The sequence below is a fragment of the Mollisia scopiformis genome (genome assembly GCF_001500285.1).
Source record: "Mollisia scopiformis unplaced genomic scaffold LY89scaffold_10, whole genome shotgun sequence".
Taxonomy (NCBI): Eukaryota; Fungi; Ascomycota; class Leotiomycetes; order Helotiales; family Mollisiaceae; genus Mollisia; species Mollisia scopiformis.
The window spans coordinates 1,474,352-1,500,935 of record NW_017263590.1 but is presented as its reverse complement, the minus strand read 5'-3'; the positions used below and the strand labels follow the sequence as shown (position 1 = coordinate 1,500,935).

General features: G+C 47.3%; 12 protein-coding genes across 12 annotated transcripts; 6 read left to right on the top strand and 6 right to left on the bottom strand.

Moving 5' to 3' along the window:
- Window positions 1-1,576: 1,576 nt before the first annotated feature.
- Window positions 1,577-2,303, top strand: LY89DRAFT_564818 (Cloroperoxidase; the record flags this gene model as incomplete). The annotated part of the gene is made up of 2 exons (XM_018208524.1): window positions 1,577-2,186; window positions 2,242-2,303. Coding segments are annotated over 2 exons (672 nt in total), but the record flags the coding sequence as incomplete, so codon positions are not given.
- Window positions 2,304-2,437: 134 nt separating this feature from the next.
- On the bottom strand, window positions 2,438-4,724 carry LY89DRAFT_48698 (MFS sugar transporter-like protein). The gene is made up of 9 exons (XM_018207856.1): window positions 4,515-4,724; window positions 4,343-4,467; window positions 4,233-4,293; window positions 3,836-4,178; window positions 3,749-3,783; window positions 3,254-3,701; window positions 3,144-3,201; window positions 2,809-3,088; window positions 2,438-2,744 (listed from the first exon to the last, which is right to left on the bottom strand). Exons 1-9 carry the CDS (start codon window positions 4,539-4,541, stop codon window positions 2,586-2,588), a joined length of 1,536 nt encoding a protein of 511 aa, XP_018072784.1. The 5' UTR covers window positions 4,542-4,724; the 3' UTR covers window positions 2,438-2,585.
- A 428-nt stretch (window positions 4,725-5,152) lies between these two features.
- On the top strand, window positions 5,153-7,413 carry LY89DRAFT_684334 (glycoside hydrolase). Its single transcript, XM_018214860.1, has 6 exons — window positions 5,153-5,278; window positions 5,343-5,439; window positions 5,516-5,543; window positions 5,767-6,002; window positions 6,052-6,272; window positions 6,322-7,413. Exons 2-6 carry the CDS (start codon window positions 5,361-5,363, stop codon window positions 7,327-7,329), a joined length of 1,572 nt encoding a protein of 523 aa, XP_018072783.1. The 5' UTR covers window positions 5,153-5,278; window positions 5,343-5,360; the 3' UTR covers window positions 7,330-7,413.
- Window positions 7,414-7,957: 544 nt separating this feature from the next.
- LY89DRAFT_684333 (DNA replication factor C, large subunit) lies at window positions 7,958-11,607 on the bottom strand. Its single transcript, XM_018214859.1, has 5 exons — window positions 11,386-11,607; window positions 11,284-11,332; window positions 11,193-11,237; window positions 8,482-11,145; window positions 7,958-8,433 (listed from the first exon to the last, which is right to left on the bottom strand). Exons 1-5 carry the CDS (start codon window positions 11,492-11,494, stop codon window positions 8,085-8,087), a joined length of 3,216 nt encoding a protein of 1,071 aa, XP_018072782.1. The 5' UTR covers window positions 11,495-11,607; the 3' UTR covers window positions 7,958-8,084.
- Window positions 11,608-11,953: 346 nt separating this feature from the next.
- Window positions 11,954-12,614, top strand: LY89DRAFT_583061 (ribosomal protein L16; the record flags this gene model as incomplete). Its single annotated transcript, XM_018209194.1, has 3 exons — window positions 11,954-12,193; window positions 12,241-12,382; window positions 12,433-12,614. 3 exons carry the CDS (start codon window positions 11,954-11,956, stop codon window positions 12,612-12,614), a joined length of 564 nt encoding a protein of 187 aa, XP_018072781.1.
- Window positions 12,533-13,169, bottom strand: LY89DRAFT_684331 (RNA polymerase II transcription factor B subunit 5). Its single transcript, XM_018214858.1, has 3 exons — window positions 13,135-13,169; window positions 12,931-13,079; window positions 12,533-12,879 (listed from the first exon to the last, which is right to left on the bottom strand). Exons 1-3 carry the CDS (start codon window positions 13,151-13,153, stop codon window positions 12,832-12,834), a joined length of 216 nt encoding a protein of 71 aa, XP_018072780.1. The 5' UTR covers window positions 13,154-13,169; the 3' UTR covers window positions 12,533-12,831.
- Window positions 13,170-13,363: 194 nt separating this feature from the next.
- On the top strand, window positions 13,364-14,722 carry LY89DRAFT_684330 (uncharacterized protein). The gene has a single exon (XM_018214857.1). The coding sequence runs from the start codon at window positions 13,630-13,632 to the stop codon at window positions 14,440-14,442; it is 813 nt and encodes a 270-aa protein (XP_018072779.1). The 5' UTR covers window positions 13,364-13,629; the 3' UTR covers window positions 14,443-14,722.
- Window positions 14,601-15,742, bottom strand: LY89DRAFT_696739 (putative voltage-gated K channel beta subunit; the record flags this gene model as incomplete). Its single annotated transcript, XM_018216854.1, has 3 exons — window positions 14,601-15,371; window positions 15,424-15,578; window positions 15,625-15,742. 3 exons carry the CDS (start codon window positions 15,740-15,742, stop codon window positions 14,601-14,603), a joined length of 1,044 nt encoding a protein of 347 aa, XP_018072778.1.
- A 2,460-nt stretch (window positions 15,743-18,202) lies between these two features.
- LY89DRAFT_48531 (uncharacterized protein) lies at window positions 18,203-19,225 on the top strand. Its single transcript, XM_018207847.1, has 2 exons — window positions 18,203-18,897; window positions 18,965-19,225. The coding sequence occupies exons 1-2, from the start codon at window positions 18,295-18,297 to the stop codon at window positions 19,109-19,111; spliced, it is 750 nt and encodes a 249-aa protein (XP_018072777.1). The 5' UTR covers window positions 18,203-18,294; the 3' UTR covers window positions 19,112-19,225.
- Window positions 19,226-21,326: 2,101 nt separating this feature from the next.
- Window positions 21,327-22,175, bottom strand: LY89DRAFT_781475 (uncharacterized protein; the record flags this gene model as incomplete). The annotated part of the gene is made up of 2 exons (XM_018222485.1): window positions 21,327-21,737; window positions 21,792-22,175. The coding sequence occupies 2 exons, from the start codon at window positions 22,173-22,175 to the stop codon at window positions 21,426-21,428; spliced, it is 696 nt and encodes a 231-aa protein (XP_018072776.1). The 3' UTR covers window positions 21,327-21,425.
- Window positions 22,176-22,955: 780 nt separating this feature from the next.
- Window positions 22,956-24,178, bottom strand: LY89DRAFT_706892 (uncharacterized protein). Its single transcript, XM_018217556.1, has 3 exons — window positions 23,782-24,178; window positions 23,477-23,725; window positions 22,956-23,428 (listed from the first exon to the last, which is right to left on the bottom strand). The coding sequence occupies exons 1-3, from the start codon at window positions 24,043-24,045 to the stop codon at window positions 23,024-23,026; spliced, it is 918 nt and encodes a 305-aa protein (XP_018072775.1). The 5' UTR covers window positions 24,046-24,178; the 3' UTR covers window positions 22,956-23,023.
- A 941-nt stretch (window positions 24,179-25,119) lies between these two features.
- On the top strand, window positions 25,120-25,849 carry LY89DRAFT_684328 (uncharacterized protein). Its single transcript, XM_018214856.1, has one exon. It carries the CDS (start codon window positions 25,251-25,253, stop codon window positions 25,422-25,424), a length of 174 nt encoding a protein of 57 aa, XP_018072774.1. The 5' UTR covers window positions 25,120-25,250; the 3' UTR covers window positions 25,425-25,849.
- The last annotated feature ends 735 nt before the right edge of the window (window positions 25,850-26,584 follow it).

Sequence of the window (26,584 nt, the reverse complement as noted above, 5' to 3'; positions counted from 1 at the left end):
CAGAGGCTGCTTCGAAGCCAAAGCACAACGCTCGTTGCGTATGTTTCAAATTTGTTGCTGGCCCTGCATTTGCCCAAACAAGATAAAAATGTCGGGATTGCCGTCAAGGAAGCCACTTGACAGATCTTGCAACACGACGACACAGTCGACAATCTGGCCGAGACCAACCTCGCTCACGGACCTTGGTCAACCAATCTGCCAGCATGATCCACCAACCTCCAGAACCCAGGGCACATTTGTATCGAAACAATTGGACGTTTGAACGAACCCGAGTTTGGTGAGCGCTGTATACTCGGATTTGGTGCTTTGCATGCCAATGTTGTTAAAGCCGAGATTCTAGAGATTGTGCTGAGCTCGGCCGGTCTCTATTCGAAGCAGATAAAGCATTCTAGACATGGCTCAGTATGGCACGAAGGACTCATCTCATTTGTTTATTTCTTGTTCTTTCCCTTTTGGGTCATTCATCATCTGCAAAGTTCCATTGTTCTTGCCGTGTCTTTCCACGTTAATTTTCGTCCATACTACTGGATGAATTACCCCAAGCCTTGATATCAAGCGTTATCACCTAAATCGCATGGTTCTTGCAGTTTTTCGAGGGTACCTAGGCATTGGGCTATGAGAGATATCACGCTGCAGCATCGTTGATCCAGGATAGATTGTGCTGACTTGCAGCTTCTAAACACCTCCTCCTTTCAACGCTCTGCCAATTACCATGTGTGTAGAAAGTTCTCATCTTGTAATTCAAGATTCATATGTACTAGCGACGCATTCGGATTGGACAAGTGGGACCGGAGTACAACTCCAAGACTTGATGTTAGAAGCAAGCCGCGGAGAGCTTAAACATCCTGTCTAATCTTCTACCCAACAATGCCACAAGGCAACATCTGAGAATGACTTGCTCAAATTCTCGCCACGAAGATAGAAGTTAAGACTACGATCCTGCAACGCTTCTTTTCGCAGTTGCCTCTGTACGGAACACGAACACATATCACTTACCTTCAATCTTGTTCATACTTGCCATATGGCAGCTAAGTTGAAAACTCCCGAGGTCCGTGGGCTAGACAGGCGATCACAAACGGTTTCCTGCGCCGTCTTAAGCTTAAACTCTCAGGATGCCCCACAACCTCGGCTTGCGGCTCGCACTTGCTTGAAAATACTTAAGCTTGAGCAAATCTTTACCTGTTTCTGCGATCAGGAAGCTGGTGAAGTCACCTATTGGAACTTGACCTCATGTTTCTTGTGCTGTGCATGATTGGAGAGGATGGTTAAGGTTGAGCAATGGTGTATGTAGATCTGATCTGATGGAGATATAGAGTCTCATCTCGGGGATTGAAAAGAGTTGATCTTGTCTCGTCCTTCCAGCTTGACTGTTTCAGTATATCCTTCGACGAGTCACAATATGTATTCCTTGCTTGTTGTCACGGCCTTACTGGGCTCATCCTCTGCTCTTCCCGGCATGCTCTCAGACTTGAATCTTCCAACCAGAAAAGCATCAGGTCCTCGACTTGTCTCACGAGAATACCATCCCGCTCCTCTCACAGAACGAGACAACTCAACCTTTCCTTCTTTCCTTGGCCCTGGTCCAGGTGACGTGCGTTCTCCCTGTCCGGGATTGAATGCACTGGCAAACCACGACATCTGTCCTCGCAGTGGAAAAGGCTACACCATTCCTCTACTCACCTCCTGCCTAGCAGAAGGCATGAACACGGGAGCCGATTTCTCACTCTTCGTTGGGGCCGCTGGAATCGGCTCCAATCCCGACTTCCTTGCTCTCGAATTCGATCTCGATCAACTCGATCACCACGATATGGTGATTGAACACGACGCTTCCCTATCCCGCGCCGATGCTTCCACAGGAAACAATTACTCATTCAACCAAACAATCTGGGACACAGTCCTCGCTTACTACTCCGGCATGACCGAAACGTCCATCCCAGTAGCCGCCAAAGTCAAGTACAATAGAGTTCAGACCGAAGCTGCCAGGGATCCGACTTTCACCTATGGACCTGTTCAATTCATATTCAGTTATGGCGAGACTGCTATTTACTTGAGTACAATGGGAGATCCAACGACTGGGGTAGCGCCGATTGAGTATGTGAAGAGCTTGTTTGAGGAAGAGAGGCTACCATATGAGGAGGGGTGGAGACCTACCGCCGAGCCTACCACGCTCGCAAGCTTGGCAGCAAGTGAGTCGCATCCAAAGTCTTAGAGCTAAGAAGGGAGATACTCACGGGATAATAGTGATTTTCGAACTGAACATTGCAAATGGAGAAGAGTTACCCGAGGGTCTGACGTTGACTGAAAGTACGCTCAAGGCTGCACTCAGGGGCTTGGATCCTGTCACTGGCGAGGTATTGGATCCTGTGTTGCAGACCATTGGAGGACTTTTGAATATCATTGGTTCTAGTTGAGCTGATTGCCAGGGGAAATGGCTTCACTTGGTATATCATTTATATTGGTGTTTCAGATTGAAGGAAATAGATCTTATGTCAACAAATTAGTTTCCATTCTCACTGATAAATTCCAAGCTACGACACTCTCCTCCTGCTCAAAAATGGCCTCTTTCATTCTTATCTCGAAACCATTTAGTTTTTTGGCTCTTCGATATTTTCTTCGTGGGTTCCAACAGCAGCATTCTTATCATGAATCTCCAAGGCTCTCCTCTCAAGATCCTCTGCGTATCCGGCCTTATATTTGTTCTTATCGTGACCAGCAACCAAGAATGGCGCATTGGTGAACAAGTACTACTCCCAGTTAGTACCATAGTTTGTTCAACTCATAAAAAGAACAAAGGAGCTCGATACTTACATTCATCTCCTCAAGTGGCAAATTCTTGGTCTCCGGTAGGAACAAGTAGAAGAATATGGCGTTGGTGAAGTTGCAGATAATGAACACAAAATAATACCTGTACCCGATATTCGTCATGGCGGTGCCAGTTACTTGACCAATAAGAGTGTTGAAGGCAAATGAGACCATGGTAGCAATAGAGACACCCTTAGACCGGGTTCGAGTATCGAAGATCTCAGCGGGAATGACCCAGGAGAGGGGTCCACAAGTTGCGGAGAAAGAGAAGTTGTAGAGCCAGGTCCTGCAATCTGATTAGACACTATTCATTCAGGACGCTTGAAGTAGGTAATTCTTACATGATGATAAAACCCCAACCAGCGGCGTGGTTGTTCAACGATCCAGGAGGGAATTTTGCTTTTCATCGTCAGTAGGAGCGTATGTTGGAGTTGGAGATGAAATGACATACCAATCAAAATGCAAGCGATGAGGAAGCAGATCATGTTGGCCAAGTTGCCGAAAATAAGAGGTCTTCTTCTTCCAAGTTTATCAACGAACAATACGCAGCAAGCTTCTCCGACCAAAGCAATGATGTTGTTGATAGCCTGGTACTTGAGAGCATCAGAACCCTTGATACCAATAGCGCCGTAGATGGTGACACTGTAGTACTGAATTGCAGAAACACCCGTCATCTGGATGGAAGCTTGGAGGGCGCAGGCGATGAAAACACGACGGAACGAAGATCGATTGGTAAATAGCTCGATGTATGATTTGGCTTCGTGCTCATGTTCGTGCGTGATACTTTCTTGAATCTGGTCGAACTCGGCTCGCACCCAAGGATCATTTTCGTTGCCGTTGGAGTGAAGGCGTGCCAGTGTCTGAAGACCTTCATCCGGGCGACCGTGATCAATGAGCCACTGCTCGATATTAGCATACTGAGTTTGACTAGCTCAACAGAACTTACTCGTGGACTTTCTGGGAACATCATGATCAATGCACCTGTAGCCAAAACGTCAGTACTGTTTCCATTGTGCAGCAGAGCAAGACTGACCAAGTACAACAGCGGGAAGCATCTGAAGACCAAGAGGTAGACGCCATTGAGCTTGATCTGTGAGTCCAACGAAGGTTCCATAAGAGATCCATCCAGCTACAAAAGCACCAATACCCAACATAAACTGCTGCAGTGACGTGATTGTGCCTCTGATAGAAGGATGTGCAATCTCGGATTGATATAGAGGAATGATCATAACGAGGAATCCGACTCCGACTCCTGCTAGCCAACGACCTGCCCATAGCATGTTTAGATTGGCGGCACCAGTTTGAAGAGCACCTCCGAGAAGGTAGACGACCGAGCCGATAACGATGGTCCATCTTCGTCCCAGTCTATCACCGCTCTGGGAACATTGTCAGCTTGTGTTTGAAATGGTTTGGACATTAGTGAGGCATACGGGTCCTGCCAGTCCAGCTCCGCAGAAAGCACCGCCTGTGAAGAATGATACCACGATGCCTCTGCAACTTGTTAGCGTATACTCGCTTTTTTCCAGAATACGCAACTTACGTCTGAGTACTAGTTGGATTGTTGAAGAAACTGATGAATGAGCTCGACGCTATAACTTCAGCAATAACACCAAGATCGTATCCGAAGAGGATGGACCCCATGGAGGCGAAAACGCCCACAAGGAACTGGTCAAATCAGCCGTGGGCCATATCAAAGGTACATAATTGCATACCTGGTACACCTTTGGATTGAGAACCATCTTCGCGGTTTGTGCTTCAACACGTAGAAAGGATGGCAATACTTCCAAAGAAATGAAGATGGGGAGAACTTTCTCCGGGACGCGACTGTCAATCTATATACTCAGGTCTGCAGGGAAAATTCGCCCAGATACCAAACCACATGCGGGGGGACTGGGGTAGCTTCATGGGGCAAGATAGCTCTGCATAGACCAGCTGGGGAGACGCCCCGGGTATTGGCCTCATTGTGCTAGGGGGAAGTGCACACCACGAAGACGAACTCCAGAGAGCAGCATCGCAATTGGAACGCATAAATTCTGGTACTAGACAAGACAACCCATTGGGATTGACACGGGCCGTTGTCTTGTTCAAAGGTGTCGGCGTCAAGAGATGCGGCTGGTTACTGGCTGTTTGGTGGGCTCATCCGAGGGCATGGAAACTCGACAAGGAGACTGGAAGTCGAATTGCAAGCGAGTTGAGTTGATCAGGTGGAGGTCGGGATTGTGGGGTCAAGCCACAATGCCCGCCGGAAGTATCCAGCCCCGCTGGGGAAATCGGTGAAACTATTCCCGCCACTCGAGAGCAGCGAACAGAAAAGCTGCCAGTGCCAGGAGCAAAGCTTAGTCCATGAGGATATGGATACATGCGCGCCAATCATACATCAGTGGATGGTAGGGATAATCAATATGGACCAGTGGGTCAGGAACCACAATTGAAGCTCTCGTGAGGAACGCCAACGTGAAGGTCATGCGTTTAACAGGTAGGAGATTGCCTCAAAAAGCTCGACACATTGTGCGTGCAGATATTGAATTGGAAATAAAAAGAGTCGAAATTGAAGCAAAATGACGACTTTCACGAGGTTGTCCGAAGAGGAAACTCCCTCTATTAATGTCGATGTCACCAGGAGACTCTCGAAGATAGGTAAGCTGTCGCGAGCTTGATGTCCAAAAATGGGATGAACACTTTAAATGAAGCGTACCTATCTGACAACCTCCAGATCCAAACATATATGGCGGGTTCATGGAGTGAGTTGCTCACTCGAATTGTTGCAAGCATGCTTTCATCTTAAAATGCGATTGCGGGTTTTCAACAGATGAACCATTTTCAATGTCCCTTCTCGGATCGGAGATTTCGATACTGAACCTTTTCAATGTCCCTTCATAGACAGGATATTTTGATGCTTAAATATCCCGATCGCCTTTCGTTCTTTACATTATCATACATAGCATTCATCTGACGTTCCTCCAGGCACATGGGTCGTTGTATATACGGAGGAATTTACGACCCAGGCAACCCTCTTTCAGACTCTCACGGGTACCGTACTGATGTCCTATCCGCCTTACGCGAGCTGGATATTCCCGTGATTAGGTATCCAGGAGGAAATTTTGTAGCTACTTATCATTGGCAAGATGGAGTTGGACCCAGAGAGAACAGACCCGCACGCCCAGAACTTGCTTGGCTGGGAACCGAGACAAATGAGTTTGGTAGATCCTATGTATCACGAGGAAGTAATGATGAGGCTGATTGTAATAGGTACTGATGAATTCATGCACTGGCTTGAAGTTCTGAGTGAAGGGAAGGAGAAGAGAGTCGAGGCATATTTTGCGTTGAACTTCGGCACTGGAACTCTGGACGAGGCGTTGGCCTGGGTTGAGTATTGCAATGGTACAAAGAATACCTACTATGCCAATCTCAGACGCAAGAACGGAAGAGAAGAGCCATATAACATCAAATACTGGGCTTTGGGTAACGAAGTAAACTCTTACCTCTGTCGAAAGCTAATCTTGGACTAACCATTTTCAGATGTGGGGACCATGGCAAGTTGGACAAATGACCTCCGAAGACTATGCCAAAACAGCTGCTCAATGGGCCAAAGCCCTCAAACTTCTCGACCCAAGCCTCTGCCTCATCCTCTGCGGTGAAACTGGTCACTCCTCCTGGGACCACGAGGTTCTCAAATCCTGCATTCCGTACGTAGATATGCACAGCATCCACATCTACACAGCCGACAAAGAGCATCTCCCCAACGTCACTGCTCCATTGTCAGCAGAAAGAGCGATTGAAACTGCCGCAGCGCTTATCGATATTGCGAGAATTGAGAAGAAGATCCCACCCGGTGTTCCTAGGACGACTATTTGTTTTGACGAATGGAACGTCTGGGATCCCGAACGCGCTCCTGGTGAGCAGGGGGCCGAAGAACTTTACACCTTATCCGATGCTCTGGGTGTGGCTGTTTGGTTGAATGTCTTCGTGAGGCAAAGTAGATGGGTAGGAATGGCGAACATTGCCCAAAGTGTGAACGTTATTAGTCCATTGATGACGACGAAAAATGGAATTGTGAAACAGGCGACTTGGTGGCCCTTGTTGCTGTTTAGTAAGTATATGAGGGGTTGGACTGTGGGTGTTCATGTTAGTTGTGGGGCTTATGATGGGGTTACCAATCCTACTTGGCTTCAAGGGGTCCTCGAAGATGGTGCAAGTTGGCTGGATGTCAGTGCATCTATGAACGAGGAGGGTGTGCTGACTTTGGTTGTGGTGAATATCCACGAGACGAAAGGTTTTGAAGTGAATCTGTCAGGAGCAGGGAAGGATGTCGAAGTGTATACCATCACTGGTCCAGATGTGAAAGCTGTGAATGCGGAAGGGAAGGAAGAGGTCAGTGTGAAGGAAAGTAAATGGGATGGCGAAGGAAATTTCAAGTTTCTGAAGCATTCAATGACGATGCTGAGATGGAAAACTGGAAAGAAGATCACGGAGGTTAGAAAAGGAGATTGCAAGCGCTTAGATACGAGGAAGTTGGCATGGGAATGAAGTGCCGGAGATAATTAGTGTTCAAACAATTTCGAGAACAGAAAGTGCAATGCATGGTCTTGAACTTGTTGTTGGAGATGGACGGATTAATGGTGCTTGAAAGCACGAGATTATGAAATACAATAAAAATTGGCAAACTAGACAATATTGTTCTAAAGCTTTTCAGAAAATATAAACAGGCTAAGTCCTAACGGTATATTAGAAATCGAGGATATGAAATACTATAGAAATTGGTATACTAGACAATATTGTTCTAAAGCTTTTCAGACTGCATAAATAGGCTAAGTCCTAACGGTAAATTAAAAATCGAAAGATGAAGTGGATAAGAACGACCCGGACTACTTTCTAAAACTATTGTGAATCTCGTTAAATCTACTTTTCCCATTAATTTTGTTCCACAAGCTCTGGACCAATTATATTTTATATTCCAAGAATGTTACAGGAGTAAGAAAGAAATCGAGATATCATGCTACTGCATGATGAGAAGAACGACTTTCGTGGCGACAGGGGGGTTCCGATAAATTGGGCATCATCTAAAGGAATTTCTACCTTCTAAGGCTTGCCGAGATGGAAGAAGGGCTCTGAGGGACAAAGGTAGGTCTACTTGAATGTTTCCTAATCTCAAAACATCGCATTTCAAGTACTGCTCTGAATCCCAACATTGGCAGGAATATGTTCAACTAGCATACACTCAGACCTCCAAACCTCAAAAGGCTATGCTAGATAACATATACAGTAGATTAGACTATACACAATCATTTCTTTCCTTTCCCTTTGGCCGTCGACGCCTTCGATTTGGCCTTCTTCTTGGGCTTTTCGTCCTCATCATCGTCGTCGTCAGGCTCGCCCTCGTCATCACCCTTTCCCTTCGTCTTCTTGGTAGCCTTTTTTGCCGCTGCCTTCTTGACCTTTGGCTGCTTGATGTATTTATCCTTCTTGAAATCGATCTCCTCTGCTTCTTCTTTAGTAGGCTCCTCGACCGCATCGCCCTCATCTTCTTCCTCGATTGCCTCCTCAAGATCAGGAGCTTCCTTCTTTTGCTTCGCAGGAGCTACGACATTCGATGCCTTCATGAACGGCAACGGATGAGATCGGCCATTGTATCTGTGTCCCAAGTTAGTGATTCACTTGATAAAAAGTGATCTAACTTACAATCTTGTGAAAGTTGACTTGGTCTGTGTCTCAAGCTTGACGAGTTCCTGATCTTGAGGGCCAAGTCCAAGCTCCATCATGTAGTCGAAGTCATCTCTTGTCAAAAAGTAGCTGTCCATTAAGTCGATAACCTCGTCGACACAATCCTTTCCCTCAAGCTCAAGCCGCTTGATCATTTGAATCCATAAAACGGGCAAGTACTGTTGTCGAATCTCGTGTCTGTCTCCAGATGTCCGCAGACGCATATGAGACTGAATCTCCTTCACGTAGCGCACGAGCTTTTGTTGCTTGCTATTGTTACCAAGCCAAGACGTGAAGCTTGTCTGGCCAGTCATCATACCAGATACAAAGCTAGCAGGGCGGACGGCACTGAACACGGCGTGAGTTGGCATAAGACTCCACTGCTGCTGGGAACCATGAATCATTCTATCAACCAGGTCGCCATCGCTGATGCTCTCTGCAGCTTGATCGGCGAGCTGTAATTCTTTCAGCTTGGCTTCTCGTCCCTGTCGACTTCCCACAAGTATTGGCTTGGTGCTCAGATAATTCTCTTGAATCATCAAATAGCTGAATTCATGGTCATTGAAGTACAATTCGATCTTGTCGTTAAGAGTCGACTTGCTGCTTGGAGCAAACATACCTCCGCCTAGAAGCTTATGGCAGATGTCCCATGGCTTCAAAATCACATGCTTCTCCCAAGCTTTGGACATGGCCTTGCTTTGGTCGAAATCCATAGAGGTTTGATCCAGTTTGGCCGTAGACAACATGTTGATGATTTGGCGAATGTCTTTGTTGCTACCCTCAACGAGGGCATCAATCACATTCATGGGTAATTTCAAGCCCTCTCTATGGCAGATGGTTGCAATCCTAGACCGGATCTGATCCAGTGTTGGACGGCGGAAGGGAATATCGAACGTGACAAAATCAAAAGGCTTCATCTTTGGCAGTTTCCGGTCGTTGCAGATCAAGATCATTGGTATGTGAGTCTTCTTGCAGACTTTGGCAAGGGCACCAACGCCGCCTCTATCTCCAGCAGACATACCGTCCACCTCGTCCATGATGAGGACAATATTCTTCTTCTGCTTATCAATGTCTTTGCCGTTACCTGAAAAGTAACCGAGGAGAGAATTGTTGTCCAATACATCATTAAGTCCTGTTTCCACGAGTTTTTTGCTTCGAGTGTCACTTGCGTTGCTCTCTATGACATCGTAACCAGCCAGCTTCGCAGCAAGGTGTGCAGCGGTGGTTTTCCCGATACCAGGTGGGCCATGAATGATTATTGCACGATAGCCGCCTAGACCGTCCGGCCCTTTCTTTTCGAAGTTGTACTTGTGAGCCTTTGCCCAACCCTTCAACCAGGCTTGAATCTTCTCCACTTGCCCTTTATTGCCACAGATCTGGTTCATTGATGTTGGAGCATACTTGCTAGTCCATAGTTGAGCAGTAGGTGCTACTTTGCGGGTGGGCGCTGGAGCAGACGTTCCTTTGAGGGCAGCTTGCTTTTGTGCCTCCTTCTCGGCCTTTTCAGCTTCGGCAGCTTTTCGCTTCTCCTCCCTTTCCATCTCCTCTGCTTCCTTCTTGATTTTCTCCATTTCTGCTCTCTTCTTCTCCATAGTCTTCTCGGCTGCTTTGCCGTCACCTCCATTGGCAGGAAGTTGGCTAATCATCGCAAACAAACCATCTTCGTTGATCGTCCGGATTTTAAGCTCTGCTATCTTCCGTAATTTGCTTGGACCAGCGTCATTGCCGAGGACCACAGCAGTTGTTTTGCTGCTCGGCGCACCTGTGACTTTACCTCCGTATCGCTTCACAAGCTCTGTTCCCTCTTCACGAGAGATTGACTCGAGTAAGCCAGTGAACACAAAAGTCATACCAGCTAAACAATTTTCTGCGCCCACTGGTATCTCTTTGGATCCTGCACCGGCCGGTGGTCCAGCATTGCCACCACCACCGCCTCCCTTTTTCCAGTCCCATTTTGCACTGGCGTCTGGCGGAGGCGGAGTTGGTGCTCTTACAGTCGGGATGTTATCAAGAATCGCCTGAACAGCAGAGCTTTCGGGTTCGTTCTTCTTCGGGGCTCTTGGTTTCTTCGCGGGTGGCGGCTTAGAGGACTTCGCCTTGACGGACTTGGTCTTTGGTTTGACATCTTCCTCGTCATCTTCCGACTCGAGATCCACAGATTTTCGTTTCTTTCCAGTGGTTTTTGGGGCCGGCTTGTCGATGACCATCATATCATCACTCTCATCTGCCAAGACAAAAGAGTCACTAGCATCCTTCATTTCAACATCTTCTTTCTTAGAACCCTTGGCCTTGGCATTCGCTGTCTTCTTTGGCACGACAATGGGTTCATCGTTACTGTCACTCTCGACATAACCGTCATCCTTTCTCTTGCCGGATGTCTTAACATCTGTAGCAAAGATGTCATCCGCCCCTTCTTCATCGTCATCTAAAGGGATAGCAAAGTCGTCGTCATCCTCTTCCTCCTTGTACGATGTTGCGGTCTTCTTGCGAGCAGAGGACCGACCATTAGTTTCGAATTTTGGCGGATTCTTAGTTTTGACGGGAGTGGCTTTTGCGGAAGTGGTTTTGGTAGGCTTAGGTTTGCTGCTGGTAGCAAAGTAATCCGTTGTAGAGGTTTCTTGTCCTTTAGGGGATTCCTGCTTCCTGGGGAAAAATCAGTAGTGAATATTGAGGTATCTTGGTATACTCACACAGCTTTCTTGGCGGGTGCCTTCTTGGGGGTTGATTTCTTGACCCTGCAATAGTTAGAGGTGATTTGTGGTAAGAATATGTATTACAAACGCTGGTGTAGGTTCATCGTCATCACTATCTTCAATGACTTTGCGGCTTTCTATGAAATGTTAGCAGTCAATAATGGTTTAATTGCATCAACCTAGTCTTTACTGCCTCGCTTCTTCTTGGAATCATCTCCTTTCTTGGTTTCCTTGGTCTCCTTCTCTCGGATGGGGGTCTGAGTTTTGGCTCCAAAAAAGTTGCGAATATCCGGAGGCATTTTGAAATTCGTGATTCCTGTTTGGAAGTTTATCGGAGATGATAATGGAGTGCCCCCTTAAGTTTGTCAAATTGACATTTCGGAGTGTTGACTTGCGTTGAGCTCCGCAAAATTGATGATGTACGCGACTTCTTAGAACGCGAAACCGCGACTAAATTGACAGACCCCTGCAACTTTTCTTAGGCACCGCACCCCAGTAAGGCAGGAACTTTTGAAGACCTCACGGTTCTGGGAACACTAGTCTTTCAGCAGTCAACAATCGCAACAATGAAGCTTCGAAACATATCGAGCTTCACTGCCCAATTCGAGAAGCTTTCGATAGCTTTGAATTCAAGACGACTTCTCACGACCCCTTCGACGACGCTGTCATTGCAAAGAGACCTAGCTTCCCAGAATGCGATCTTTCGGAGACCTTTCTCGGGTACAGCCTCAAGAGCTGGGAATTGGCTCTTGCCGACGATGCCTGAAAAGAAGAGATCGCGGAAAGGTCGACCTCGTGTACCAACAGGAGGTTCTGCCAGAGGGACTACGATAGTATGGGGTGATTATGGCCTCCGGATGTGCGATCATCACCGGAGAGTTAGTGCATCTCAATTGAAGAATGGAGAAGATGCTATTAAAGTCCGACTGAAGGGCATGCGATACCGGCTGTATAAGAGGGTGTGTGCCAGCATTGGTGTATACAGCAGTGGAAATGAGGTATGGCAAATATCTGGATTGGGGAAAGAAGTCTAACCTTTCTGCAGGTTCGTATGGGTAAAGGAAAGGGTTCATTCGATCACTGGGCATCTAGAATCGCTGTCAGCAAAGTGATCTTTGAGCTGAAAGGAGATATTCACGAGCAAGTAGCAAGAGATGCATTCCGACTAGCTGGAAACAAAATGCCAGGTTTGTTTCCAACCGATTGTCGAAGCTCTGCACATATTGATTCGTCTTAGGCATGTACGAGTTCGTGAAGAAGGGAGATCCTCCTGTCGTCGGTATCACGAAGTTGGATGGAGTCACAATGGAGGAGCTCAAAAGACCGAGAAGGAAGATTCCCTTGGGCTCAATACCTGCCGGCTTGATATCAGAGACTACGTCGACCACAGTATCAACATCTACTTCCCCAGAAGCATAGAGAATTTGTATTCTAGAAGATGTTTGGCATTGTATATTAGAGATCTCAACCAGTACCAAAACGAGATGGATATATGATCAGACTTCACTATGTAGTGAGGTTGAACAGAGCTGCAATACCATGCTGAATTGTGATATTGTTCTCAAAGGCCACTCCTCAACGTCATCACCCATACCAAATGCACAACACTGAACGCCTGTTTGATCCCTCTTAAATCTTAATCGAGGTCCGACTCCTCCACAGGTATTTGGGTGGCTTTCAATTTCTAAATCCAATATCAGCCTTGCCAGGCTACAATAGCAGTCAATAGACCTACCTCGTCCAGCTTCATCTTCAGGCTTGTCAGCATATTCTCCTTCACAACGAGTGTTTGGTCGTCCAGCTCCTCGACAATATAAGCATGATCCTCTGCGTCTATCTGGACGATGATTGACTTGATAGAGGGATCACACTCGATGAGGACGCCTAGCACGACAAAGTCAATAATAAACTTCATGCTCAGCAATGCACGACGTCTCACCTCTGATAGCTCGTGGCATTTTGATTGACCGCGAGGCTTCTCAAACATCAAGTTTGTTCACGGAAACGCTATTGCTCGTGACTTCGTGATGCACGAACACGGATGGAGTTTAGACCCGGACACCGAGAATTTGTGCAGGGGTGATTGCAGCCTTGTAAGGAAATGGTTGGTCAAATGAAGCACAAGCTTTTGAATCTCCGGGATTTGCGGCTTTCGTTGCATAAGATCAGAAGGTTGGATCTCGACGTGCTTATCAATGGTTTGATGAAACAACACCGCTTTGTTTGACTTCAGCGCAAACGTTCATATATTCTTTTCATTTTCTCATAATCTTGGTTTCCCTCCTGATTTCGAATTCATCGAGTTCTTGCATGGGATTTCAACTTATTGACTCCCACGAGATAGTGATGACGGCTTCCTTATACAGCAGATACATGCTTTCCCACATCCTAGGATATCGCATCGTTCCTTCGATTTACATCTCGCAGAAAGACTATGACTTCAAGGCGGCCCAGGGCCGTATGCCAGTGTCCTAGATCTTTACCGTTATTCTCGTCAACGCTACTATTCCTCTCCATCGTCCTTCCCGCCTCATCCTATGCACAAATTACCGACCCCGCACCTTCGACAACATTTTCTCCGTCTCCCACGACATTCCAGACTTCAGTAAGCTCCTCATCTTCTCCCTCGACGACATCAAGTGCTCCGGCCAGCACCACACAATCCGATTCACCTATAACACCCTCAGTACCTCCGACGGATCCTGACGACGTCCAAGATCATGTCTTCAACTACTATTTCCTGATTATTGCAATAGTGGCCGTGCTATTCTGCCTGTGCATACTCTACGTCGGGCGGCGGAAGAAACGAAAGGCAGCTCTTTTAAGATCACAAAGCCAGCGCGCATTAGCTACGGATGTGGCAGGTTTCCGGGCACGATTTGGCAACCGGACTGGCAGAACAAATGCAGGCAGCTATGGTGGTGGCCGTCCACGGCTCGACAGACTGGAGGGTCTGGACGAGAGAGGGGAAGCACCCCCGCCCTATGTTCCTGGGTCGAAGCCACCGAGCATACGAAGCACCGATGGAGTGTTACCCTCAACCAGTGCTTTGGCAGCAGACGCAGATGGATTAGAATTAGGAGACATGAGAAGACCAGAGCCTGTCCATCACCCGCCAGGATATAACGAGCACGTCGAAGCGGATGAACTAGACCTGAGGAGGCCAGATGCAGTGGCTGCGGCAAATAGAAGATCAAGGTCCCCGGTGAACCGCCAGGAGGATACGGATAGGCCGACAAATGTATAATGCAACGAATAAGGAGTTGGAAGGAATATAAAAACTGGAGGCGTTTTATGTGACGGTCTTATGGTCATGGCCTGAATTTTGTTGCACAGGGGACACAGCAGAAGCGCAATGAAGAATGTACAACCATTTGAACTTTTCATATCTCGCATATACCACTCCTACGTGAATCTCCTCGTCATTGTAGCTGGCTTATTTCCCAGGATCTTGTCAATCTCCTTCATGATCTCTGGAGTCAGCTTCTCAACAGTGGATATAGCTTTCACAGTGTCGTAGATCTGCTCAGGACGACTAGCTCCAGTGATTGCTGAGGAGACCCTCGGGTTCTTGAGAACCCAAGCCATGGCCAAATTGGCCTGGGATATCTCTAGCTTGTCCGCAATAGGCTTTAGTTTTTTGACCTGTTCAATGTCCTTTTTCCATGATTCGTCTCCAACGCGCTTGTTCATCATTTGCACGAACGCATCTTGGCTACTTCCCAATCTTGATTCTTTTGGAATGCCATCATTGTACTTTCCGGTCAGAATTCCAATTTTCAGGGGGCTGAAAGTCGTTAGGCCAAGTCCGATTTCTTCGTACAAATGTTCGAACTCCTTTTCAACTTTTTCTCTGACAAGCATGTTATAATTGGGCTGCTCCATCACGGGGCCGATCATATTGAGTTTTTCAGCGTAACGCCAAGCTGTGGCAATTTCGTCCGCGTTCCATTCTGATGTACCCCAATAGAAAGCTTTTCCGTTGTCGATCAAGTAATTGAATGCTCGAACAGTCTCCTCGATGGGCGTGTTGCGATCCGGTCGGTGGGCGTATATCAAGTCGACATAGTCCAGGCCTAAACGTTCGAGAGCCATGTTTGTGCCTTCAATAATGTGTTTCCGAGAAAGTCCAACATTGTTGACAGGGTTACTTCCATGAGATGCTCCCCAATTGATCTAGAAAAAACACCTGTTAGTACCAAGACTCACCGAGGACTGAGAAGAGTACCTTGGTGGAGATAACTAAATCGTTTCGCTTCCAGCCAAATTTCTTAATAGCTTGTCCCATCACTCGTTCAGATTCTCCACCAGAATAACCTTCGGCACAATCGAAGAAGTTTATTCCAACATCGTAAGCAGCTTTCATGCAATTGAAGGTGTTTTCTAGGGAGTATTAGATTCTGGACTAAAGACCCGTCGTACTACTTGCCATTTTCAACATGTCCTCCGTATGTTAGCCAGCCACCAAGGGAGATTGCAGATACTTGAAGACCAGATCGGCCTAGGAATCTGTATTCCATCTTTGGAAGTCCTTCGGGCGGCGACATTTTGGAAGTTAAAGATCTTGACTAGGAAAATTTGGTGGGGACAGACGACGAGGAGAAATTTCGTATGAACAACAGCTGGGCCGTCTCATCAGCTTTATATGTCGGACGCTCATTGCGGGGTTGAATCCTCGTAAGTGGGGGTTTCGTGGGTGCCAAAAGCGCCCTTTCAGAGGCAGAGAACACGTCATTGAGGGGGACTCTGCAAGGGAACATTGTAGTTGGGAAGAAGATCAGCACTTGCCGCAAGTGACATTCAACGGTCGTTCCGAGCAGTTGTGTCCTGCTCAGCTGTGTTCGCTTAGAACTTTTGATTCAATATTTTGTTTCGGGGTGAAATCTCCCGTACATGGATACAGCGCTTGGACAGTGGTGCCGGGAATAGCTAGCGTACTTGACGACGTCGACGAAGGGCCGTCAAGCTGAAAATTCCTATTCCACCTATGTTGGACAGCGAAAAAGTTTCATTTAGTTACGGATGTTGTAGTTTACTAGTACGTAGGCATGGATATCATCTGCATGAGTCGAGAGTCTGCTGCTCTTACAGAAGAAAGAAGCTCAATTATCCTGTGCTCAAAGACAAAATTCATTTCTGATGTCTTCAGAAGGCAAAGCAACAAGAGCCTCTGCTTGGCTACTCGAGCATCATCTTAAGCGTTCTTCAATACGTCAATCTCTCATGAATTTCGTTCTGCCCTTGAATCCTTCACTTGAACTCAAACTTGGAATTCTTGATATTGTTCAGCGATCATGTGTGATTGCATGGGGATAGTGAAATAAGGTTTTCACACCAAGCTTGTGTAAGTGCGCCTTGAAGTCATTTCTATCTGACCTAGAGGGGAGTTGATATTCCTAGTACCAAAAGCCACCCACATCACTAGGTGGTGCTGGATCTCGTATCCTATCTCAATTTGGATACTATCAAATGATTTTGACCCGATCCTGCAAAATAAAGCTGTAATATAAAGTATCAACATGAGAGTATGGTAAATTATGTACTTAAAAACCCTGCCACCATGAAGCCTGCAATCCCAGCAAATTTGTACCTTGCGGTGTACGGTCTTCACAAGAGAACTTTCAGTGGAGAGAACATGTTCGTGTGTCTTCAAAAAGAGTTGTGCATTTGCTGGATGTTGATATTCTTGCAGACTATCATAAACCAGCGAAAAGCGGGACACGAGTATCTACCCAAATCGAGATTTCGGTCAGAGATATCAATGAAGCTCTCGGTCGTGATCCACCTCGAACAGCAGGGAGGGCGCGAATTATAGACCTTGTTGTGCCAACTTTGGCACGTTCTACTGCAAAAGCTCCGGGAAGAAAGCAATATCTGCAGAACTGTACTTCCGGCGCCCTTGAACCCGAAAATCTTCGCCTTCTACGCCATAAATTGACTGGGAGGTGAATTTCCAACAGAGGGAAGCAAAGGCGGAGCTAGTTGACGTTCCTGCCCGAATCGACTTCCAGGTAGGGAAGGCTCGCTTACCGATCTCTTCGAGTACAAAAACACACGAGACTCTTCGTTTGTTTACTTTCTTTCCTTCTCTCAACAACTTCGTCACTCCGCATTCTTGTCTTGTTAGATACTCAAAAGGATCCTCGACGGATAGCTTGTGATTCTTTCGCAAGCTCTATTGTATCTCGAGAAGATACAAAACAAGAATCTGTGAGTATTCCTTCAACGTTCCACACCTCCTCCCACACACATCTTCAATTGAGCTTTCGATCTGTACCCTTTCTCAATCCCTCTCTGCTGCAGACCACTGCTCCAGTTCTCCAACATCCCATCGTCAACTTCAGTATTGACGCGGGGTGTTTGGCTTCGATTTGATTGTTTGCTTCACTATCATATCCCCTCACCCGGCAAAGATCGCATCAGCCTACCTTTATTCTGCGAGGGACCGATCTCTGCCCCTCACTATCAGACATACCAAGGTATCAGATCAATTCGCGATAATCTAACGCGTCTTGAGCCTCTTACCTATCTTCTCCACGTCATATTCGGTAGCTCGATTCGAGATAAGCTACTGACATTCTTCCCACAGACACACAAACAGTCAAAAGGCCTGAACATCGGCAAGATGTCTTGGGATACTGGAGCTGGTGGTGGCGGCGGTGGTAATTGGGATGGTGGAGCTGCCGCTCAAGGCGTTGCTGATGAGCATGGCGCGGATACGTATGGCGGAGGCAATGGAGAACCGTCCCATGAGTCTTCCAACACCTACGGCGGTAATGGTGATGGCGATCAAGGTGCTCGCTTCAATGGTGGCTGCTACAATTGCGGCGAGGAAGGGTACGTGTCTCTCCTCCTCCGGATTGACAATCAATTAACTGGGCTTTAGCCACTCGAAGGCCGATTGCCCCAACCCAGCCAAGCCACGTCCTTGCTTTAATTGCGGTGAAGAAGGGTAAGCAAACTTTCAACTTCATGGAGCTCGCTATCCAGCGCACTCTACCCTCCAAGATCCAGTCAGACATTTGCCTCCCGACACTTTAAAGTGGAATGATGACTTGTTTATCTCTTTAACCTCCAACCTCATCACCGAACATCATCCATGCACATAGCTAACACAGAGCCTAGTCATACCAAGGCTGAGTGTACCAACGAGGCTGTTGCTCGCGAGTTCACTGGTACTTGCCGCCTCTGTGACCAGCAGGGACACCGTGCCGCAGATTGCCCAAGCAAGCCTCCGACTATCTGCCGCAACTGTGAGCAAGAAGGCCACGAGGCTTTGACGTGTGAAAACCCCAGAAAGATCAATCGTGATCATGTCAAGGATGTTTCAGGAGAAGTTGCGTGGGAGGCGCTTCGAGCTGCTGTCCTTGACCATGATCTTGATGATCTTAAGGAAGCCGCCGAGCAGTACATCAAGGCTAATCCAGATACTACCTATCTCACGCTTGAGAAGGCCTTCCGAAGCCAGGGCTTGGGTGTCTATCTCATTGCGATTGAGAAGGAATTGGGCATTACTTACACCAACATGGACTTGCAAGGTAACCTTGACAAGACCTACAATGTTCAATGGCGCTGGTCCCCGAAGTCTGCTCGACCAAAGGAGGCCGATGGCTGGCCAACTCCGGAAGAGAACTTGGAGCGTTTGAATGATGCTGGTGTAGCCGTCGACAGAGGCATTCCTAAGTGCAACAACTGCAATGAGGTAGGGAGCAGCACCGCACCTTGATCTTCCTGTCCTTGTTTGCTGCAACATACTGACGTTTTCATAGCTTGGTCACACTCGTGCCAAGTGTGAGCAAGACAAGAACGAGACCGATCGAGCAGAGGTCAAGTGTTACAACTGTGACACCGTTGGTCATCGAGTTCGTGATTGTAAGTCGTACTCCTTTTCGTTGCTGGACATCGCTGATTCGTGATCTTAGGCCCCAACCCCCGAGAGGATAAGTTCGCTTGCCGAAACTGCAAGAAATCTGGCCACTCGTCCAAGGAATGCCCCGAGCCTCGTTCTGCTGAAGGAGTCGAGTGCAAGAAGTGCGGTGAAGGTTTGTCTTTTCATTATTACCTCTATTCTGTAGATGCTTGCTAACCCAATCAGTCGGTCATTTCTCGCGTGACTGTCCTCAAGGAGGCGGCAATCTCTGCAGAAACTGCGGCCAAGAGGGACATCGCAAGGATGTAAGTTTATCCGCTAGCTAGCAAGAACTGTGTCTTACTCATTGTTGTATTGCATACATGCTGATGGTGTTTTAGGATTGCACCAACGAGCGTGTGATGCAATGCAGAAACTGCGACGCTTGGGGTCATTCAGGCAGAGAGTGCCCTCTACCAAGAGACTACTCTCGTGTTAAGTGCACTATCTGCGAGGAAATGGGTCACACCAAGGTTAAGTGCCCCCAAGCTAAGGCCATGGAGGCTGAAGGTGGTGGCGGTGAGAATGGTGGTGCAGGCTATGGAGGTGGAGATGCCGCTAATACTGGCTATGGTGGTGGTGGCAACTATGGATCTGCCGCCCCTGCTGAAGAGTATGCTGGTGGTGGTGGTGATGAGAACTGGGGTGGTGGTCAAGCCGTGGTTCAGTCAGGCTGGTAATTGCATGTCGATCTTTCTTCTCTGTTTCTTCGGTTGTCATTCCGATGACAAAGAGTAGCAGCAGGGGTATGGAATCGCTTGCTATTGATCTTTACACGCATGTTTAGTTGTCTCTTGACGATAGAACGAGGGTGAGATCGTAGTTACTGGCTTTACTTTGGTAGATGTACAATAGTGCGAGAAAGCTTGGTAGATGCGACGGTTGTCTCCTACCCAGCCCCCAAAAATGCACTTGCATTCTAGTAAATCATCTTTCACGTAATGTGGCAATGACATGGCCAGTAATAATTGAGATTAAGTTGAGCTTCTGATTCTCAACTTCTGCCAGATCTTCGTTGCGTTCCTCGGCTTCGAATGGAAACTATATCTTCAAGTTTCCTCAAATTCCTGTTGGATGATATGTTGTAACTAACAACATAATTAACAAACAACACATACGGTCCCCAATAGCTACTCATCAGCAACCTCAATCTTGCGGTGGTCTTCTTGTCATATTCTTTCGAACGTGCGAGCTTGTTCTCGTGGACAATATTGCATGCAGCAGAAGTTGTTGATCACTGCGATTGGCCCCGCTGGGATATACTGCATGACTTTAGCTCAATCTTTACTGTCGATCTCGCATTCAATTAGCAATACCCACATGAGCACCAGCACTACCTGATGGAGCATAACTTGCGTTTACTGCTGGACTACACCTTCGCGACGAGGAATACGTTTTAGGGATGTATCAAGGAAACATATTCTTACAACAAGTTGTAGAATTCTTCTGGGCTGGGAGAAGGGCAATCTGAAGAAGGATGGGAAGAAGGATACAAAAGAATGAGAGGATTTACAAGGCAGAGTAAATATTGGGAAGCGGGATGAAGGTATCAACTCTCGAGTAAATGATAAATCTATGTCTAGATGGATCTCATATGACAAAAAAAGGGAGTCTCACCATTACTCATCGGCATATGTTGAATTCCATTTTTATCTCGCACCACAGACTAGATTTTATCTCGTCAGCTTGGATGCCAGGCGATGGTCTCGCGATCTTGAGCAGCTATTTGAGCATAAGCTGTAGCCACTCTGTGTGCCACTCGGGTAGGCTGTAAATCTTCATCAGAAGAGATCTGTAGGTGCTCTAAATTTATAGGTAGGTATTGAGGATTCTCCATGCTGGCGAGTAATTAGATAATGGGTACCGAAATCGAATAACCAAATTCAACTTAAGGCAACTCAAATATGAACGGGCTGCTATACAAGTACTCAAGGCATCAGTAACAATGCACATACTTCTCTCCACATCTTTCTTAAATGCAATGTCCGCAGTGTTTGAGCATTTCAGTAAAGCTGTACATAGAAAGGAGAGCGGTGAAAGAGTGGCGTCCCGAAGCGAGAATTCGCTTACTGACCCCGCCAAATTCAGGGGTTGGCGTTGGTAAAAGCATAGGTAGATATTTGGTTGTTAGGCACTCGAGTAGAATGAAAGAGATATCTATTTAGCCTAGGCTACCAGCAAGGACTGAAGAAAGAGGAACTGCAATTTTACTTCCAAAGTTACACTACACAGAACTGAAACAACGAAAGATTCTTTCCTGCAGGTCTTCAAACCACTACTCATCCATGTATACCTTCCTTTTAATTACTCCACACATAGAATCAAGCCAACTGCCCCCTCACAACGCCCAACGTGAACAAATTTGAGTGAAAATCAGTAAAGTACCTGGCAGGATTCGCCTCGATCATCTCGACCCTAAAACCCGTGGCAGTATCCTTTCCATCCGCTCCGTTCAAACCAGTGGTAAACGGGCCAGTCATGCATCCAATACTGCTTCGTCGCTTATCGTCACCCACTGGGTTCGGAAAAGCGAGACGGGGAGGACCAGACGCACCACGGGAGGCGGCGTGGATATGTGTTGCGGTCTTGGCAGGCGATTGAGGTGTGCCGGAGACGTTGAGGAGAGTTATATTCTATGGGATGTGTGAGTTGGATGTGCTAAAGCGGAGATATGAAATCGAACTCACATAACAAATAGTGTCCGTTTCAGCGTTGATCCCAAAATCAAAGAATCCCACAGCATCTTTTGGTCCAGGGGCAGGCGTCGTCCCGTTGCGAACCTCGGACCCAAGAGCAACAACATGATATGTGCTTGTGAACTTGAATGGAGAGGCGCATGAGGAGTCTGATCCAGTGCCGGGAGGGTATTTGACGGCTTCCCAGCCACCAGGTGGTGGCGGGTAGTAAGGCAAGTTTTCACCTGTGCCCTTTGGGTAGTCGATGGAGCCCCAGCCGCCTGGGGGTGGGCCGTAGTTTATATCTGTTGGGGCTGCGAGGATGGTAGTCGCGAGGATGGTAGTCGCGAGGATGGTAGTCGCGAGGATGGCGGTGGTAAGGAAGACGGTACGCATTTTGAAGTATTGAGGTCTCTGAAAGTTTTTGGTTGTTCGTTCGTGGAGAGCACTTTGAATGATGAATATCATCTGAACAGTGAACGGGACGAGTTCTTATATAGCAGATATCAAGGCAAGATCATAGCAGAATAGTACTTTACCTACATGCCGAGATCTGATGATCTCCAGAGCATCGTCACCAAGGCTGAGTACAAATACTCCGTTGAATGACCATATCTAGACACCTTTTCCGCTTGGCATAAGGTATCGAACTTTTTTTCGGCTGCCGAAAGTCCATCTTGAAAGAGAAAAACTGCTTGGCGTAGTGGTACCCAATTCGCCCAGGACTTTGGCGTGATCAAGTAGTTCGAATGTCACAAAAGTAACGAAGCCATACAATTATCAATGCGAAGAGGCAAAGTGGCAGTGCAAGTAGTGATAATTGGCAATCTTGGTTAGTGTTGGCTTTATTGGTAGTCGCAGTGTAAAATCGTCAGCCGAGGTTCTAGTGTTCTTCTAGATGCCTCCTAAAGGGGACACTAACCCCGCAATGAGACTAAGCTTATATTTAGAAGCTTCTTGATTCTCATCTCCAAGAGGCTTGTTCTGGAGTATTGATTGAAAGCATTGAACCCCAGAAAACGACTTGGCATGGCCCAAGGCTTGTATTTTGAATGGCAACACGGAGGAAACGCAACCCGAAAGCTGGGCATAGACCCTAATGACACAATTAAGAACCACTTACCTTGATTCCATCAGGATCTGATGTTTAACAAATGAGGGAAATGGTATACATTCCTTTGGGACTATTTTGCTCCAAGGGCGTGGAGTGGATTTTGGTGTTTTCTCAAAGTGAGGTTCATTGGTCACCCGCCATAATATCTTACAAGCAGTCTCTCTCGATGTCGTACAAGGTTGTCCCTCGTCCTCAGAGCTCGACATAGCTTCTTCTCTTTCCATCCCAGGCTGTCGTCCAGGAGCAACTGCGTGTACGCAAACACGCTTGCATCAAACAGTGCAGGCTTATCGTTCCCAAAGAACCACGAGTCTTCCCCAAGGAGAGACGAAAGAGCTTCGAAAGCCTTGTCCGCTTCGCTGTATAAGTCGTCGGTGTCTATGATGGAAGTGTGTTTCAAGAGCTCTGTTTCTGCTGCAAGTCGAAGCTGGTATGCTATCGAGGCTCGCACAAGAGGATTCGATGAGGTAGAAGAGACGTAAAGTGGGTACGCGACTGAGGAGAAATTCAACGGTTCAAGGTACAGAGTATAGAGCTATCATCGATATTAGCAGCACTCACAGAAACAGCAAGATTTTCGTACCCATGCATTTCGTATTCGATGATCAAGTAGGGATTGATATGCTTCATAACGCATACTGGGAGACTCGTCTACCCAACCACCGTGATTTGAAGCGTACTTTACAAATTTATTGGATGTTACTGGCAATAGTGCATCTTGAGGCGAGTTGGATTGTACAGCAGGGAGTAGAAATGGTAATGATCCAGTAGGAGAGGCGTGGTTATTGGAAGAGATGAGACGGTGATTAACGCTAGCAATGTTTAAGAAGGTCTGCGGACGTGTAAGAAAATAGTCCCCTGAGTATTGCAATTCAGCAATCGACTGACCTGCCATTTTAGACAACTTGGGTTGAAAGACGGCTTCCCAGCAGCCGCATCATGGCTTGTACTGAACACATAAAGACTTGGTATCCTCGCGGGTTTGGGGGCGCGTTGTGGCAGTTGATTTGGAGCATATACAACAATTGGGACTCGGTCAAACAACTTCTTGACTGGCGGAGGAATGGAGAACAAGTCTCTCACTTTCCTGGTCTGTCTCGAAAATGAGGACTGATCTTCATCTTCCTTTGACGGCGTCTCTTTGGGTGGCATTGGTGAGAAAGCGGTGCTTCGTTGCGGCACAGAGCATCTTCACGTTAATTGATTTTCCAGACACGCGTAGGAAGCTAAGACCGCATTTGATTCTGCCGGCTCATACCGCCTTCATGTCGGTTTCTCATCCGAAGCTTTGCCTGGCATTTCTGGAGCCAAAATGGGTGACTCCGCTGCAGTGCAACGCAGGTCAATTTATTCTCATGCACGAAATCCTATCCAGAACATGATGACCGCCACGTCCACCATATCGCCAACAAACACTTTACAGCTGTATTGCCCTCTTGATTAATCTCCGACATCGAGATCTGGTCGACAAGTGCACACCGAACTGTCATCCATCAAAGCTGATCAGACCGATCGGCAGTCTCTTGGCCTCTTCGAGCAGTCTACAGTACAGTAGTCGAGGATCGCGGAGTGTGGAGAGGGCGGCGGATACAGCGTGGGGTACATGACACAGGACAGGAGCAAGATACGCCTCGGGCGACAATGGCGGGCACTCATAGGCCGGTAATGCTCAGTCAATGAAAACGGAAACAGAAGTGCAGCAGCCTTCACAGCAGCAGCAGCAGCAGCAACAGCAGCGTCAGTGTGTCATGCAGGGCTGCCTTTCCCTTCCCTCCCCTTCACCATACATACAGGTACGTCGCACACCCACTCCCGGACCTGGAACAGTGCGTCTGCTGAGTCTGGCTTCAATTTCTGCCTGCATCTGCATCCGCATCCTTCTCCTGCCCTCCCTTTATCATCAGCCCTCCGGGATTTCTCCATATTGTCATTCTCCTCGTCGTCGCACAACCGCAGAGAGATTTCCCTCTTGTCAGAACATCTCCACTTCCCCCGCTGAAAACGTCAAAAGTCATATCTAGCCGCTACGATCCCTCATTTAGCCGAATTAGAGGCGATTCCGGCCTCGAATCCGCCGAGGTCATAAAGAAAGACCGTAAAAGAAGCGATCTCCACAAGCCGGCTGCGTTCATCGCACCACTTCTCTCTGCCACACGAGTCACTTTTCACGACAGCATTTCTCGACTTCTCTCTTTCTTTCCTTTTCAAATATACTCAGACGACCAACTCCTCGTCTCTACGCCACGAGACTTTCCTGCACGAGACCAACAAGCCTTCTCCTTCCTCGTCCTCGTCCTCGTCATCAACGTCATTACAACCTGCCAAGATGGACGCACCACTTTCCTCCCCGACCCTAAATGGGCGGCAAGCACAGCAATCCTACTTCTCACATCAATCCTCATCTTCCTCCTCGTCAGCACAATCCTCTGGCCCCACCTCCGCACCCCAGACTCAAAGCCAACAAAGCCAACAAAGCCAACAAGCCCCTCCTCCACCACAAGGACCGACCGATACCGCCTCGCCATTTCTGAGAGACTTCAACCTCGTAGCAGAGGCTGCGAAACGAGCGCAAATGGCAGTCCTCATGCGAGACTTAGAAGGAGTAGCTATTTAATCCGCAACGATCTCCAGTGTGGTGAAGGAAGACGTCACGGCAAGCCATCCAACCTGGGGATCAGACGAAAAGATTCGAGAACGAATTAGTGTACGATTTTCAGTTAGTAACGATATAAAGGAGGAGATACGGTATGCGAGTATCATCTATTAGGTTCGAGAACGAATATTAGCGTGTGCTGCAAAGCATTTGTTGGCGTATGATTTAACAAGTTGCCGTGGGAATTTTGGTTACGGAGTTGGGACAAGGGAAATATCACAACCAGCGCCGCTTCATTTATTGTTATTCTTGGACAGCTGGCGTAGGGCTGTAATATTGAGCGGATATAAACTCGGGAACAATTGGTCTTAGAGACTAGATCATAATACAATGCCAGAATTATGCTCAGTTTTTGTCCTAATAGCAAGTGGATTTGATTAGGTCCCACTTGGAGCAGTATGCTTACAACTGAGGATATGTTTATCAACATGCACTTCGCTCAGAAAGCCAACCATTTTCAAGACTCCAGCATTCAAGCTTCGACCTGACATCCAATTCTCCAAAGTATAGTTCAAGCTAGTCTGAGTGTGCTCGCATGCTTCGGGATTTAAGCTCTAGGAGTGTACCAAACAACACAAATCACCAAATCTCATTGATACACCAAACATCCAAACTGCTCTCAAGTCACCAAGACAATCCACACATTCCCAATTTCCCAAGTCTCATACTCAATCCCAACAATTAACCCTCCATAAAGTCTCCGCTCGTTCTTCCACTTGACAATCAAGAATATCCAAAAACTTACCCAGTTTCGAATCCTCACCTGTACAACACTTGCCACAACAAACAAGCCAGAACTCACCTATCCTCCTCTTGCTAAAAACAAACAAATAACCCACAATCCATACCGATAACAATATCCGTCCCGCGCCCTCAACCCACAACCTTAAATCCTCACGTGTCGCCAAATGAAAACCGAACACCACCAGCGCCTAAAACCAGATCTCATATATGATATCTCTTGCTTCCCTGTCCTTCTCGGTTCGGGAACCTTGATATTGATACGGATACCGAGTATAGATTGATGATCTGATAACC